Below are 18327 nucleotides of genomic sequence, written 5' to 3'. Positions count from 1 at the left end.
TCTGGACGCTCCTGGTTGTGCTTGCATAGGAACTTGCGAATAAATCCTTTGAAGTTACCCAAGTCTACGTGTGGTTCCTCATCACACAATCCTTATGCAATATGCCAAATGCCATTGTCATGGTGGATTAATTCTCCTAGTGGCCGGAGGTAATCTTTGTAGAAAGAGTGACTACAGATGTAATCCTACATTTTATGAAGGAGATATTCTGTAGTGAACGCTTTCCCAAATCCATTGTTATGGACAATGGCGTTCAATTTACATCAAATGCGAGTTTGATTTTTTTTATAACTGGAATGACATTAAACCAACCTTCACTGCTGTCTGACCCACAAACCAGTGGCTTGGTTGAAAGGTTAAACCGCTATCTCAAGGATGTCATCCACGTGGTCTTACAAAACAGAATTTCTGTCCACATTTTGATCAGGGAAATATTGTGGGCCTACCGCAGAAGTTCTCACTCCATGACTGAGCTCAGCCCCTTAAAGTGACTGAGGGGAGGAACACCAACATCTGATTGATGCTATGGTGGTTGCTTCAAAGTTGTCCACTAAAACCTTTGATCAGAATGTAGATCATAATCTTGTTGGAAAAAGGCTAGAGAAAAAGCAGCCATTGGCCAAACAAATATACGATGATGTATACAAGGTCAAACCTCATGAGCTGTTAACTAGGAGATGTGGTCAGTGTAACATTGCCTGCGAGAGTGGAGAAAAGCAAGTCACAATTTTGCAAACCCTTAAAAGTGGTAACCTTGAACAAGGCAAGTGTTGGAGCATCAGGTTTGCCAAATGTGTGTATCAAGGTGGGTGCTCCCATAAGGAACAGGAAGTAAATGACGATGAAGATATGTATTCCTGTCCTGACCCAGATTTTGCACCACCTACAATGCATTGTATCTGATCCACTGATAACACTAACCCTGGGGTCAGATCTCATAGTCTTGGGAATTAATCAGGCAGTCAAGTTCCCTCCTCATTTCAAGATATTGTTGAAGAAATATCTACTGCTGGTAACGTTAAGGTGTCCACCAGATTAAGAACACCCTCATGGAAAGTCCTGCATGGATAATTTTTGTCTTTAGTTTTGTTGTAAGGGAAAGAATGTGTTATATGTATTATCATTCTATATGAATACCTGATTGCTTTCAATATTCTATGTCCCTTGTTCCCCTCCCCTACCCACTCCTTGTGTAATTGGTACATATCATGAAATGTTTGAGGGACTAATGACATTGGTGGCCCTCGGCTGTTATTGTGAGTGAACCCTCCTTATTGTTATGACTGAATGAAGGTTTGTTACCTCATTACATAACACCTTGCGTTGTTAAGGGGGCTCAGTGCTCTTTCAGCTCCATTCTTAGTGGCCGTCTTTGGGCTGTCAGCACCTGACCATGGGCCGGCTAAGTGCTTCACACCGCACAATGCTTTTGGCAGTAGCAGCACTCTTCCCAAGCGCCGCCACCAGTGTTGGGGTAGGCCAAGGGCTCCTGTCTTCATTTAGACACAGCTTACTTGCTGCACGCTGCTCTTCCCTGCATTATACGTGCAGCCTGGTCCTTGTCCGGGCCAGGCACTCTGCAGGTTTAGGGTTGTATTTCTCTAGGTTTTGTGTCATCCTTGTGCCACTTAAGGAGGGTGCAAGGGTGACGCAAAACCTAAATGGGATTTATCAAGCCCCGCAAGGCCACCTTTCATGGCCTTGCATGGTTTAATGAATCTAGAGTAATGCAAGGCAGCACAAATTGCTGCCTTGTGTTATTTTGAAGCAGGGAGGCGTTCCATGGCTGAAGCGTGGGTTTTCCTACACATCCAACCATGGATTTTGGTGCATGGCAGATTTACTATTAGTGATAGACCTGGAAATGCATCTTATCTTAATGCTATGTCTCCCCAGGTAAGGCGTAAGGAGGATAAATATCTTTATTTCCCTTTATTTTTTCCTTTTTCAACGTGTGCTGCATTCTGCACACATAGAAAGAGGAAAATTCCTCTCAGGGTTGTTTTTGGGCAGAAAGGTGTCCATTCCTGCGCAAAACAATCCTGCCTACAACGCGGGCACCCTTGGAACATGACGCAAGGGTGCCTGCGTTTGCGCTAGGCAGCAAAAAGTGTTCAAGCGCTAAGAAAGGACAGGAATGTTCTGTATAATGTTGAATACTGTGCATTCCTGCCCTTTCACGCTGTGCAGTGCAGCAAGGTGGATTACTGCATTGCGTGAAAGACTGATAAATATGCCCCTTAGTGTGCTGCTCTGACTCTCGCAATCACCGTCATTTTAGTAACCCAGATAACTCGATGGGGCCCTTTACAGTTAGTGCTGCGTCTGCCTCTCTCTGCCTCCTCAGTTCTAGACCACCATCTTGCATTGATTGTAACGTCAGTGTTAACACAGAGGCCTGCTGTTTTCTCTGCAATTTGCTGCTTCCGTTCATGACCCAAGTATCAGCAATGGGTGGACAATTTAAAAATCATCAAAGTTTTTGATCATGCAAATAGTTCATGAGAAATTCTGTTACATATGTGTGTTGGGATACTGGTGCCCAGTGTGCAGGTCTGCCTCTGTTATGATCCACTTCTCCCCAAGCCTCTCTTGATTCTGTTGTTTTGGCAAGTCTTATAACCACCAGCCTCACTCTTGCTTTAGATTGAGAGGAAGTGTTCGCGGTGTGGACATGAGGGGATGGTGTACCACACACGCCAAATGAGATCAGCGGACGAGGGACAGACTGTTTTCTACACCTGTACAAAGTGCAGGTAAGGAGGGACCTGTTTCTTAATATGTCTTGTATTCCCTTTCTCCCTCTCTGCATGTGTTTTCTCTCCTAGCCTAATTTCTTCTCCCTCTCATCTTCTCTCATCTCTGTCCATGTCCTCTCATCCGCTTTCTCGCTCCATCTGTGGCATCCACTGCCTTGCAGTAATACCTCTACCTCACCTTCTCTCTTTGCCTCTGTCCAGTTTCACCTTTTTTTCATTCATCCTCTAATTTTCTCAGGTCTTTTCCTCCTCCTTATCTTTTTTTATTATTAACTCTTTAACTCTGCTTTCATTAGGCCACCCTGTTTTGTTTTCCGGTTTCTTTGACCTCCGTGCTCCCTTTCCTGTAGTCTGCCTATACTACCTTCTCAGTGAGCCAATCATTTTCTCTTCTCATGAGCATGGAGACAATGGATTCTTCCAGTTCACTTCCATCTACCTGACCCGAACTCTGACTAGGGATTCCTTATTGTGACCATAGCACTTCGCCACGCACTATGCGTAATCAATAACACAATCCGTCCTGCCTTCAAACATGCACCATATAGTATTTCCGATCGTGGCACTGGTGTACTATTTGGCACTATAGCTGGGAACAGCATGTTCGAAGAAGGAAGTAAAGTGTGGTGTAGATCATGGTGTGATTTGGAAACTTTAAAAATAATAAACACAATTCTAAAAACGTCCTTAAATGTGAGATGAAGGACATTGGTAAACAGCTGTTACTGAGCAGTGTTTGATGATTACTTTCTGCCCAAGGGACCACAAGAATAGGCGCATTCTAAGATAACAAATGTAAACAACATCCATTAAAACAGTGACCAAATGTGGGTTAAAAGAAAGGGAATATTAACACCTGGGGTTGACAAAAAATATATAACTCCACCATCTGACTCAATTTTTATTAAGGGGTGGTTGCCTTTAGATTTTTGAGTAGTATCTAATGCTCGTAAAAGAGCTAACTCACAGACTTTAGCAGATGCACCTCCTCTAGACAAGGAGTCTAAATTAATAGATGCATCAGGCAAAAGAGTAGCTGCTCAATCCGCCAACCAATGGCGCATTGCCAACACCCAAGGCTTACTGGCCAGATAAAGGGACTACTGGGACGAAATGGAGGACTTACTCCAACACCTCCCAGAGGAGCATAAGAAAAGAGCACAAAAGCTAGTTCAACAAGGTAAACTAATATCGAATTCCTCCATTAGATGTACTCTAGATGCTGCTGATACTGCAGCAAGGGGAATTAACACCGGCATTCTCCTTAGAAGACATGCAAGGCTAAGGATTTCTGGGTTTAAACCAGAGGTTCAGCAATCTATTCTCAATACTCCTTCTGACAAAGAACACCCTTTTGGACCTTAAGTAGATGAGGCACTTGAAAAAATGAAAAAAGACAGGTGGCAAAATCTATGAGAGCACTTCAGTCCCCATCTAACAGAGGCTCCCTTTGTTCATTCTATAGAGGAGGATCCAAGGGTAATTCCTCAGACCCTAATGTCTCCTCATATAAATCAATACACAACCCTCTCCATCAAGAGATTTCTATAGAGGAGGGTACAGAGGAAATATTTTCAAGGTCAGAGGTAAAGGCACACTAACACATACCTCTCCATCTCCCAATAAGCAGTGACTTGCCTACAATTCCCCCGATCATCTTACACCTGTCGGGGGAAGACTTCAACAATTTTTATCCATTTGGCAATCAATAACATCAGACAAATGGGTATTAGACATTATCCAACAGGGTCATTGTATGGAGCTTACCAGCAATCCTCCCTATATTCCACCTCGCATTCACAAACTTTTGTTACGGCACCAACGGCTCCTCAAACAAAAAGTACAATATCTTTTAACCGCTATAGAAACAATTCCATTACAATACCAAGGGTCAGGGTTTACTCACAGTACTTTCTAATCCCCAAAAAGGATGGGTCCCTAAGACCAAAATTGGACTTAAGGATGTTAAACTTGTATATACTGTCAGAACATTTCCATATGGTTACATTTCAGCACGTTTTCCCACTTCTACAGCAAGGCAACTTTGTCTACACTAGACTTAAAGGACTGATACCTCCACATTCCTGTTCACCCAGCACATCGCAAATATCTCAGATTTGTGATAGCAGGAAATCACCATCAGTGCAAAGTACTCCCATTCAGGGTTACTACTGCACCCAGAGCGTTCACAAAATGTCTAGCAGTAGTAGCAGCTCATCTCAGAAGACAATAAATTCATGTCTTCCCATAGCTAGATGATTGACTCATCTAAGCCAGCACACAGCAAAAGTGTTTGCAACACACTAAGACGTCTGTTTTGGGCCAGTGGCGGCCCCAACTTACCTGCTGTGTGGTTTTGCTCACTGCCGCTCCTTGCTTCCTCCTCGCTGGGGTGGGACTCGGTCCCCCAGCGCAACATGATAACAAGAATGGAGCGGGCCAAGCTCCTGACACGCCATAAAGGCACCAGAACTCTCCCGTAGCGTGGGACGCGCACGGGCGCGCCTGGGCAAAGGTGGGCCTGTCGGAGCCTGAAGGAGGATGAGCCACCCTCCTAACTTTTGCTCATTTGGACCATAAGGTACCACCACTGCTAAAAACTCCTATTTGCCTGTATGTTACCTTTTGGGGGGTTCTCAAAAACAATGAAGGCACATTAGCCCAATGATTAATTAACTGTCACTGCGGCAATTGGACAATGTAAAGGTTATTGTTTGTAACAGCTCTATTTCCTGTTACTAGAGCTAAATAGACAAAAGGAAGGTAACGGGGGGGGTTTGGGCGGGCCAAGTGCAGTGAAATCTAAGAAAGTGAAGAAATTATCTAAGCATGCAGGTAGCAATTGCATCATTGATCGTATTGACACCCTCTTGGTTGAGGGTGAGGACATCTTAGACACGAATGGGGGGAAGTGAGTCCAAGTGCTCGTAATGGCTATTCTAATACCACTAACCATGGCACACATCAAACTATACCCAAGATGTTTTCGATGCCCAGGAATAAAAAGGACCCTGCACCTACCACTACACAGTTAATTGCATTCCCAGAAGTAGCATCTATAATTCATTGTGAGAAGCATTCTGACATACAATCTAATAACATAGTAGATCTGCCAATTGTATGTTACGGTTTCTCCTTCTCTGCTGGAAAACAGTGCTAATTGGGTAAGGTAGCCTGTTTGATGCATTTATATACCATAAGAAGGCGTTTGATCTTGTTGTGGCAAACCCTTAGAGATCTAGGCCTGTCGGAGGAAAATCATAGCTTTGCTAACCCGCCTGCATGAAGGAAATTCTGCTAGAGTGCAATGCGGATCGCAAGGTCAACTTACAGATCCAATCTCTGTCCCCAAGGGTGTTCGTCAAGGTTGCGTTTTGGCCCCAGCACTTTGTTCACTGTTCATTAACAGTGTGGTACAATTTCTTGGTGTGAAACCAACAGATGCTCCTGCGTTAGGTGGGGAAAAAGTAGTCTCTCTTCTCTTTGCTGATGATATCCTGCTTGTATTATGTAAAACACCTGGAGGGCTACAACAGTTGCTAGATATGTTCGGAGAATTCTTCGATACTAAAGGCTTAATAATTAACACAAAAGGAGCACCAGGGAGTAAATGGTCAGGTCGCCCCCCACTCAGTAATTCATAAACACAAAAAGAGACCTGACTAGTTCTGAACAGTTATCTTTATTGTCTCCTTTAGGACACAGAGGGAGTTTTTAGACATTACATTTCCCTCACTGGACGGAGATTATTGCCAATCACCTATTAGTCCAACTGTTCACTTTAAAAAAGATGATTAAAATGATTAAAATACACCATATTGCATTAAAAGTGTCTAAAAGAAACCATAAAAGATTGGTGACAAAATTAATAAAATGTGTGAGAAAGGTCAGAAAGTACCTCACGTACGAATCACCCTGGGAGCTGCTGGTTTGCACTCACCAGTTTGCCCACATTATCATCATCGGTAACTTTCATAACCATAAAGGAAAAAAAGGAAAAACGGTGAGTGTCCAAATTTCTCAAAAGTGAGAAAACCAAGGAAATAAAATCAATAAAGACGTGTATAAATGTACTGTAAGTGCATGTATCACTCAGTACCCACTGGTCCCCAATGTGAAAGAGAGAGATTCAATTCTCAAACTTAAAATGGTATACAACTCACTTGTGAAACATTCTTTTACTTATTGCTGTGAGTGTCCTCAGGTTAAAAGAATGGCATGTATATGGCAGTTTTCAGAGACAAACGGCCAACATGTTTAGTTGCGATCCCATTTATGGCAACTTCATCAGGGCTGTTGGGGAACCAGACTTCATTTCAATGGTACATCACACCGAACCGCGTGATTTCTGTTGTCCCTCGTACCTGCAAACTACCACTATAAGGGTCCCGTGCCTGTTGGTCGCGCATCCCACTGATGATTGCAGTCGTCAATATCAACCGCTTCCGCGGGCAGCCTCAACTTTGTGCTCCTTCCCGGGACTTGTCAGGGATATTTGCTTATGTTTTTCCGTCTCTCCCTCTCCTTCTGTTTCTAGTTCAGAAACTGAGGCAAACATCACTCACACTAATTCTAGTGGCTCCCACATGGGCTCGTCAACCATGGTTCACCACACTCTTGGAACGATCAGTGGTTCCACATAAAAAGCTGCACCTCAATTCCAGCCTTCTCACTCAGAACCAAGGAGAAATCAGACACCCAAACCCAAGGAGCTCAACCTAGCGATCTGACTCCTGAAGTCATAGAGTTTGGATACCTACATTTACCACCAGATTATATGACAATTCTTAAAGATGCAAGAGAACCTACCACCAGGGCATGTTATGCGACAAAATGGTAGGGATTTGTTGCATATTGTAGCAACATTATTGATCTGCTCGATACATCTATACAAAATATTATTTGTTACCTTTACATCTACAGCGAGCTGGCTTAGCCTATACATCCATTTGGTTACACCTTGCAGCAGTAGCTGCATATCTGCAAAACAGACAACACTTCTCCTTGTTCAAGGTTCCAGTAAGTAAAGCCTTTATGGAAGGCTTTAAGAGTAATACCACCCAGGTTACCACCTGCACCAGTTTGGAACCTTACCATCGTTCTCACAAGGCTCATGGGTCCGCCTTTTGAGCCATTGTACAATTGTTCATTACAATTTCTTTCATGGAAGGTTGCCTTTCTAATTGCTATCATTTCATTAAGGAGAGTTAGTGAACTACAGGCATTAACCTTTGAAGAACCCTTCTTTCATCTTCATAAGATATAGTAGTTCTTCACACAATCCCAAAATTCTTTCCAAAACTCATTTCTGCTTTTCATATTAACCAATGAGTTGAGTTACCTGTGTTCTTTCCTCAACCTGATTCAGTGGCAGAAAGGGCTCTTCACACACTCTCAGAAGAGCACAATTCTACTATATTGAGAGGACAAAAGATTTTCAAAAAGCAAAGCAAATTTTGTTGTATTCACTCCACCTCACAAAGGCAATCCTATCTCTGGTATTTCTAGATGGATTGTTCAATGTATTCAAACTTGCTATGCTAAAGCTAAGAGAACTTTATCTATACCTCCTAGAGAACATTCCACTCAAAAATAGGAGTATCTATGGCATTTTTAGGTAACATTCCCTTAGTGGATATATATAAGGTAGCAACATGGTCTACACCACACACATTTACCAAACATTGTGTGGATGTGTTAGCACGTCAACAAGCTAATGTAGAACAAGTAGTGCTAAAACACTTTTTCAAACAACTGCAACACCTACTGGTTAGCCACCACTTTGGGAGAATACTGCTATATAGTCTGTACAAAGCATGTGTATCTACAGCACACATGCCTCAAACGGATTGTGTTACTTACCCTGTAAGCATCTGTTCTTTGCATGTAGATTCACATGGGCCCTCCCTCCTCCCCGGACACCTGTAGTTGTTGCAGTTCTTATTATTTATATTACATATGCATGGACTTCTCTATACTTCACTTACTTACTCCATTCTCTCCCTCCTGCCGGAAAACAATCTAACAATGGAGTCAATGCCCATGTTAATATCACCGAAATGAGGAGTCACCTTACCTCGTGACTGGAAAGTACTTCTTTGTAGAAAAACAACTTGCAAACATCTGGACCCAACACTAGATGGCAGGAGTATGTGAATCTACAACTCCATGCCAAGAACAGATGCTTACAGGGTAAATAACATAATCCTTACTTACCAAACAGGGGTATCCCTTGCCTGTACAGGAATTTATACTTTCCCAGTCAGATACCCTGTCTCATATTTCCCAAAAACAAGATCTTTTTATGTAGAACCCTCATCCACTCTAGTAGTGGCATACTCTCATCATTGGGTCTCATCCTGGACCCTAAAAATCATGATGGGCTCAACTATATTTCAGGGAGCTCTTTGAATATTACTTTGAGCGTGGTACCTAGAATATATGAAAATACCTCAAACTTCCACTCTACTGGTTCCATCCCTATAAACACGATGTGGAAGTTGCTAAATTCCGACACTCCACTTCTTTTTAGTGCCGGAAAGTGAACTGCATCCAGCTAAGGCGGAGACAGGTGGTTAAATTACCCCCTGACCTGCGATTAAGATTAATCTCCAGTTAGTGATATCATTTCTTCCTCTAATAAATAGGAAAACCCTAGATAGGCATGGGACTACATCGCCCATAATCCCCTTTCAGGGCAATCCAGTTACAATCTCATGAACAATTGCCACATGGTGAAACTGAACTATATACGCTGGTGTGTATAGCACGAGCCATTGCCACACTATCTCACTAAAATACAATTTTTAGGTCTTTCTATAACCCCTTGACCACCCAGATGTTCCATGTTATGAGTAAATAATTCTTGATAAGAAAATAATACTGACACCAATGCTTGTACATCGTTTTACAACAGCTGCGTGTAGATGGAACTCTGTTTCCCATAGTTCCCTTCACACGCACATGACACGTACGATGTCCTACGTCATCACGTGGCAGATGCAGCGATCCTCGAGACTCTCTGAAGGGTTTTTACATTTGGCTCGCTATAGACGGATAGGACAGGCCGGCAGCATAAAATAGGTAACGAAGAGACATAGTACCCTTGACGCGAGTATGGCGCCCGTCCTCACAGTATTTGACTATATTTAGCCACTTTTTTTTCTAATATGGAGTTCTGCAGCTACCTTATCTTTTCTATGCCTCCTCACCATGTCTTTATCTCTTCTAATGGCAACATGTGAACAGTATGTGACTACAAGGACATGCTTCCCGCTCCCATTTTAGTAGGGTGATATTCCCATCTATGGTAAGTTAAGAAATTTGTGTTCATGGAGGTGCTTACACCTCGTGTATGTGAAGGTGCCTTTTTTTATGAGTTGCGCATGGTTCGCTAAATTATTTTGAGTCCTAAATTGATCACAAAATATGTGTAACACCACAAACAGTTAAAATGAGTGAACTATGTTGTTATCAGCACAGTTTGCTTGACCATATGATTTTGGCAATACTGTAGTCAATTGTGCACAGTGTGACACCTCCTGGTGGATTGTCACTTTACCTCCACCATGTTTTCTGTGAAGCGAATAATGCTAGTTTTGTTACTTTCTTGATGATAGTTTTGTTACTTTCTTAATGTTTACCCTAAGGTCTAATTATAAATTCCTCTCTTTTGGAATGAAGATCCTACAATTAGATGAGTAATAACTCACCATGCAGGCGAGTTAGTTTTGCATGCTCTACTCACACTGTATGACCATGAACTACTGACATCCTGGCGACAGCCCTGGACCCAAGAGGCTTTTGCATAGGGGCTGAAACATGTAAACGATGATTAGGGTCATATGACCATAATATCCTTCTCCCTATTAAGGATATTTTAACTCCTACCCAAACAATCCACAAATATAGGAAAACCTATTCTTGTTTGAGGGATTTTTTATCTATTCTATGTACCCTGGTTTCAGTAATCTTCAAAGTGCTCCCTGGAATATGGTCGAGCCCATCTTGGTTTTTAGGGACCAGGAGGAGAACCGATGATGAAGCATGCTACTACCAGAGTTAGTGATGGTCTTACATCAAGAAATATCTCTTTTCTTTGACAATATAAGACAGGTTATCTGACTGAGAAAGGAAAACTTCCTGTAAGGCAAGGGATACCCCGGTTTTGTTAGTACATTACATAGAGGTCCATGGTTTCCATTTTGGAAATTTCAGGCTGCCTGGTGAAAATATGAGGAGTGCAGGAATCCCCCTGCCTGATTTGCGTATTTCTGCATTCATGTAAACTGGGAGGGACATGCACTGGAGGATGGGAGAGCTAGGCTCTCTGTGTGTATTTTAAGTGGCTCTTTGATTCAATGATAGATCACAGGGAAGGGAACAGGACACATCTCGGCAAGAAAGAGATGGGGCTGATAAGGGAATCATAAAAAGTAAGACTGAGTCCCTGGGTAACCTTTTGATGTACATATCACTGTGACTGACATCCAAGTGTAAACTCTGGTCACTCCTATGAATCGTGTTGTGGGTTAATCAGCTTCATAGTCCTGCCTGCTGTGACAGATGTCCTTCAGGAGGAAGAAGAAAGATGCAGAACCGCAACATAAAATTTCAAAGACTCAAGACACTAAATTGAATTTTGTGTCTGGAAAAGGACTATAAGTAGGGAAATTTGAGACCCCAAACTTTGTCACCTGTCGAGCAGCCAGACGGGCTGTGTGAAGAGTGGAAGCTCTGCAAGACTTCAGGCGGTGACCAGGACTGGGGGCCCATGCCTGCTAGTTTCCCTGCTGGGTGGGGGGACATCACCCAGGGAAACCAAGACCACCTGCCCCAGAGCACCACCACCAGTCTGCTACGTTGGAGCACGGTCAAGTATGATTTGCATATAGCTGGACCCAAACGGAGGTGGGCATAGAGTGCAGAATAAGGATGGATTGGAATGCAGCCCAAGTGATTGACGGTGGCTGAGATTAGATTAATTCAAGCATTCCATCCTTCATTGTTTTATGTACTGGTTGTGTCACCTTAAGTGAAACGCATATGCTCAGACTTGGGTCCTGTACACACTGTCCCTGAAACAACCTGGCGGATGAGCCCATTACTGGGCAAAACCAGTCCTGGGTTGCTTGTGTTCTTGTTCAGGGTGGACCTAGCTTGGCAGTTTGGGCTGGGCTGTTTCTGATGAGCAGGGTGAAGACTGATTTGCATATAGCTGGGTCCAAACATGGTTGACATGGTGTGCAGAATACAGTGGACTGGAATGTGGCCCGAATGATTACCAGTGCCTGTGATTAATTCAAGCATTCCATCCTTCACTGTTTTGTATACTGGTTGCTCACAAAGACCAGTCTGCCATGTGTGGAAGAGGAGAGCGTTGAAAGGAGCAAGGTCCAGGGGAGCCCTATCTTGAGGACTCACTGTGCGAGGTGTGTGGGATCCGCTCTTGCATCGATCAGGCCATAGCCCGTGTGCTATGGCATATGTCAGTGTCCTTCCCCCCCCCCCCCCCCCCCCATGTGCCAGGAGGGGCCAGCATGGACTGAGACAAGGAGCAAGGTTAGTGTAGAGTGTGCCTGGCCTACACGACTTCATGGTGGGTGGCCCATGTGTCAGCCAGGGGACCACCGTGAACATCCACACAAGGTCAGAGTGACTGGACCTGTGTCGTGGCGATGACCCCATATGCCAGGAGAGACCGACTGAGACGCTGAGGCCAAGGTTTTGAAGTGCCACCCAGGACCGAGAAACTGCTGCTGTGGGTCCGGCCTGCATACTGTGAACTGTGCCGAATGACCCCCAAGGATCAAAGGACATTGCCAGAGCGCCGTATGAGCAGGGAGATCAACCGCCATCCCCCTGTGAAGGGACATGGGACTTACTGTGCTATCATCGGAGTGGGAACAACCCCGATTGCTTGAACCAGCCCATTGTGTGGCTCGGAGGAGAGAGAGCCTCTGCCTGCCGGGTGAACACACTGAGCCTGACTTTGCCGATCCGGGGAAGGTCCTCATAGGGTCACTGAGGGGGGTTGCATGCCGCCAGAGCGGGTAAGCCATGAACAGGGCCTCAGGGCCCTGAAGACATACTCTGCTCGGTACTGCGACCCAGTAGACTCCTGTGACTGAACTTCCGAAAGAAGTCCGAGGAGAGAACTCGAGCATGGCCTCATAGTTTACATTCCCTGTATGTGGCTATAACTGAATGGGGAATTACATCGAACCCATTGCACTAAAGTTAGTGGACAGGGAGAGACAACCACTCGAGCCCCGACCTCAAAGGAGATTGTGTTATTGCTTTTGAATGTTGTATACCTTTGCATCTATAGAATTTGAATTAAATACTGTATGTAAAATCAAGTATTTGGCTTGCACGTTGAATTAAGAGTCACATTTACTGTTCTGGATCTGCGCTCCCCATTAATACAGATCATGAGTTGCAATATTTTCTGGGAGGTGATTGATATGGTCAGGATGTAAATGTGTCACAATGATCAGGTCTCCATGGTTTGGTATCCAAATATATATATATATATATATATATATATATATATATATTAGAGCTCTTCAGAGAGGTATAGCTTTGTCCAGACACAGACTCTTGTGTCTGGACAAAGCTATACCTCTCTGAAGAGCTCTAATTAGAGCGAAACACTGTGTCAGGGGTTGCTTTTGCTCATTTCAGGTTGGCTTGATTGGTATTTTACCAATTCAAAGCTGTAATCCTGTGCCTGGAGTGGTAATTGGCTTTTGTCATTTTACAGCTCGGCAAGGACAGCACTGTGCTAGTCCTATGCTTAAAGACTTTGCTGTACAAATGGCAAAAGACTTTGTCCTTTTCTATCTCGGCGTGGATGGCACTGTGCTAATCCTATGCTTAAAGATTTTGATAGAAAAACAGACATTTGAGGTGAGCAGATCTAGAGTGTCGCTGGTGTTGAGAGTGCTCCATACAGGAGCTGCTTTCCACCTAAACTTGAGAACTACCCAGAGTTCTCTGCTTCTTTTTTGCATAATTTATTCGTCACTCTATGCCTGAAAGGGTATTTCTTTGATATATACATATATATATATATATATATATATATATATATATATATATATATATCGACGAAAATGGAGTCCCAAACGCGCTCTCGGAGTCAAAAAATAATCACCAGGGAAACGGACGGTCACTTAGACACAGGTAGGTTTATTCACGTCATAAACCTGCTGCAACGCGTTTCACCCGCGAACGGGCTTGTTCACACAGCGTGCTCAACACATATGCCACAATACATACTATTTCGTAAAGATTCAGTTGTCATGGAAAGAGGACTTCGTGATCCTCACTCATCAATACAAGTATCAGCAAAAGTACGTTACACACAGCGCCATGTTGTACTATGTTTGTAGTGCTGGAAAGTATGGATATATAAACATTGAATACATTATAGTACTAGCATATCGTAACTTACACAGAGGAAACGGACATCCTTAATGGTAATAAACTTACGTAACTTGGTAAATCTAATCCGCCTCAAATTTATATTCTTGTGTATCTAGTGTGGAATCCGATAAATAAAAAGCTGTTTAATTCGTTGTCGAGTATACCGTATTACTCATATAGCTGTGTGTCAGTTTTCTCTACGCTATGTGTCTTTCTGATAGCGGGATTTCTAGGGCCGTGTAAAATCCATTACGGTACTCGGGAACCGTTTTTGACATGGTTTCTTTCGTTTTGTACAAATGAAACTTTATGCCCCCTCGTGGACATTTGCACCACGTCATGTTCGCCTGATAGTGGCCAGAGACTGCCTGCAACTAAACCTGGTTGTCACCGCCTGTGCAAGCATCTCCCTAGGACGTGTAAAGTATAAAAACAACCCTTGTAAATAGGGGAGCCGTCCAATCATGTAAACATATGTGTCGATGCAAGTATATCATAAAGATACTGAGAGATGCTGAGAGATGCTTTGTTCGCCTGATAGTGGCACAACACAGTCTATACCCCACTTGGTCATAAACGTATGTAAATGTGTATACTAGAAAGGATATAAAAGGCTTAGTGCATGTATATCATAAAGATACTGAGAGATGCTGAGAGATGCTGAGAGATGCTTTGTTCGCCTGATAGTGGCACAACACAGTCTATACCCCACTTGGTCATAAACGTATGTAAATGTGTATACTAGAAAGGATATAAAAGGCTTAGTGCATGCAATTAGGGTTTCCCTCGTCAGCTAATACCAACAGTAAAAAACACAGAAACTCGCCACTATAGGGCGAGTTTCTGTGTTTTTTACTGTCGGTATTAGCTGACGAGGGAAACCCTAATTGCATGCACTAAGCCTTTTATATCCTTTCTAGTATACACATTTACATACGTTTATGACCAAGTGGGGTATAGACTGTGTTGTGCCACTATCAGGCGAACAAAGCATCTCTCAGCATCTCTCAGTATCTTTATGATATACTTGCATATGTACACATATGTTTACATGATTGGACGGCTCCCCTATTTACAAGGGTTGTTTTTATACTTTACACGTCCTAGGGAGATGCTTGCACAGGCGGTGACAACCAGGTTTAGTTGCAGGCAGTCTCTGGCCACTATCAGGCGAACATGACGTGGTGCAAATGTCCACGAGGGGGCATAAAGTTTCATTTGTACAAAACGAAAGAAACCATGTCAAAAACGGTTCCCGAGTACCGTAATGGATTTTACACGGCCCTAGAAATCCCGCTATCAGAAAGACACATAGCGTTGAGAAAACTGACACACAGCTATATGAGTAATACGGTATACTCGACAACGAATTAAACAGCTTTTTATTTATCGGATTCCACACTAGATACACAAGAATATAAATTTGAGGCGGATTAGATTTACCAAGTTACGTAAGTTTATTACCATTAAGGATGTCCGTTTCCTCTGTGTAAGTTACGATATGCTAGTACTATAATGTATTCAATGTTTATATATCCATACTTTCCAGCACTACAAACATAGTACAACATGGCGCTGTGTGTAACGTACTTTTGCTGATACTTGTATTGATGAGTGAGGATCACGAAGTCCTCTTTCCATGACAACTGAATCTTTACGAAATAGTATGTATTGTGGCATTTGTGTTGAGCACGCTGTGTGAACAAGCCCGTTCGCGGGTGAAACGCGTTGCAGCAGGTTTATGACGTGAATAAACCTACCTGTGTCTAAGTGACCGTCCGTTTCCCTGGTGATTAGAGCGCGTTTGGGACTCCATTTTCGTCGATAGTAATGCCGGTTTTCTCCGCCGGTCCGCGCCACCCCTCCAACGGGGGCTCGAACTTCAGAAGGAGTAACTTCGTGGATGTATATATATATATATTATCTACTGGCGGTCGCCAGTAGATAGTTTTCTATTCCCAATAAGTCTGGCGCCGATTGACGAATCTTCACGAAATTTTCCAAACTTTTGGCCAGCTCCGCTCCGCTCCTACCCTGAAAGTTTTGTGGTGATTCGTCAAGCGGGGGCCGAGAAAAAAGGGGGGTCCCAAAACGCGTTTTCCCCATGCAATTTCCCATAGGATCTGTTGTCGCAGCTACAGCCCGAACCGCTGAACGGAATGACACCAAATTCGGCAAAGAGGTAGTCCTCAGTTCAGACTTGTGCCTTTTGCATAAATGGTGTGAATCTGTTCAGTAGTTCCTGAGAAAATTAAGGTAAAAAAGTTAGTGATATCTATGGCCGCGGAGGATCCGCGGACCATACACGCACCGTAAGCGCACCCTCCCCGAACCAAGCGCGCACCCTCCCGATCGCGCGCTGAATGCTAATTGGCTGTCGAGTGTCTCTACATTCGAAACCAGGAACTGTTGGCGGCCATTTTCTGCCTCGGTAGAAGCGAGGCTGAAGGAGTAAGGGGAATAAGTGTGTAAAACATATAAAGGGGGCAGAGTGGAAATACTCTGACCCTCTAGAGGTGCTTAGGGGGTCCCAGAAGGACCCCCTGGTGCCCCCTTTTTAAAAAAAAAAAAAAACACCGAAATGCGCGCATGGTGCGCACATCCTATCGCGTTGGATGCACAGATCCTCTTGCGGTGGGTTCGCGGATCCGAGGGAAAAAAAATGAAATTGTTGGGAGATAAAGATTAAGCTTAAGTGTTTTGTTCTCGAGTGGCTCTAAAAAGAGCCGTTGTGTTCATTGAGAGTTTTTGGTACTTATAAGTAAGTACCTATACAGAGTCTAAAGTTGTTGAGGAAGACTCTGTTTCCTTCATCAGTTAAGTGTACTCCATCTCTCCTACACATCTTTCATATGAAAGCGCAGATTGTTATTGTAAATGGACCCCATTCTGTAGTCTCCAAGAAAAGCAGAAACCGATTTATTCACATGTTTCCTAGCCTTTGGCATATGTTAGAATACACAAAGGCAGTTTTGGGGAAAAGTGAAATCAGTTCTGCAAATGTGTCCTTCATAAGCATTTCCAGACCTACCCCAGTCAAAGTGCCTAGGTCATTGCCACCACAGTGCACTATTATGAGGTCAGGGTGTTGGATTTGCATGAAGGATTTCACCAATGGCATCAATTGGTGCCACTTTAACCCTCTCTGTCCAATCCATTTAATGTCTACATTTGGCAAACCTAGGTCTTTGTGAATGCCTTTGTTTTCTGCATACCTTTGGCTCCAGAAAATGTAGCTGTGTCCCTCAATCCACACTGTAAGCATCTTGTAAGGAGGTCTGGATGCACTCAGATGGTCTCTGTAAATGAAATGGCAGTTTGGAAAGTAAGATGTTTCTAAAATGGTGGCTAAGATGCAATTTTGAAAAAAGACAAGAAATCATTGATTGTTTAACAACCTTCTACACTGAAAGGTAGGGTGCATATTTCTGTTTTTTAAACGCATGATTCTTATTGGTTAACAAAAACTGATTGTAAGGAACATTATATATGATAAGCTGATATGTTGAGAAGTCAAGCACACGTGCTGTTTTGATTAGCAACATTGTGTGTGCTGAACTTGTGACCTGTGTGCTCAGTACAGTGTTCCATGACCTGTTTCTATGGTAATGGGCAGAAGGCAGATTGGGTGAAGGGTTGAAGTTTATGTCATTTGGAAAGGGTTGAAATGTTTAACCAATAGAAATGTGTGTTTGCTTTTGAATTTATGTGGGAAGGAATGTTATTTGATGTTTACATATATATGTGTGGAAAATGAGAGGGAAACTTTGCCATTCTTTGGTTCTTCTGACAGGTGCACAGTGCAGAGATTCTGTATAAGAAAATCTGGTGTGTGACTGATATCTGGTGTGTGACTGATATACTTCTTAATCTACAAAACATCTTGAAAGGTGAGTTATTTAATTGTGAGGGGATGTATGTAGACTATTTTTATTTTAATCAGAGTAATGTATTTCTTCTACTAAAGTGTAGGGAGTACTTTTTTTTCTCTACAATCTTATTGACAGTGTGTGTGCATGTAGAAACCATTTTGTGATAAGGATCTGTTTTTTTCATGTGTTTGTAGAGCTATAACTATGCAGTTTTTATATTTTGGTAGAATTAGAAACCAGTCATTGTTTATGAATTTGTGAAATGA

General features: G+C 43.1%; 1 protein-coding gene across 1 annotated transcript in view; it reads left to right on the top strand.

The window, feature by feature from the left end:
* Positions 1–18327, top strand: part of POLR1H (RNA polymerase I subunit H) — a 308557-nt gene that overhangs the window by 203755 nt on the left and 86475 nt on the right. Inside the window, exon 4 of the mRNA XM_085639860.1 lies at positions 2647–2756. Within this exon, the coding sequence (XP_085495986.1) occupies positions 2647–2756 (110 nt within the window). The remainder of the gene's footprint in view (positions 1–2646; positions 2757–18327) is intronic.

This window comes from Triturus cristatus, chromosome 12 (assembly GCF_964204655.1).
Source record: "Triturus cristatus chromosome 12, aTriCri1.1, whole genome shotgun sequence".
NCBI lineage: Eukaryota > Metazoa > Chordata > Amphibia > Caudata > Salamandridae > Triturus > Triturus cristatus.
The sequence above is the reverse complement of the archived record's forward strand: the minus strand, read 5'-3'. Positions and strand labels throughout refer to the sequence as shown.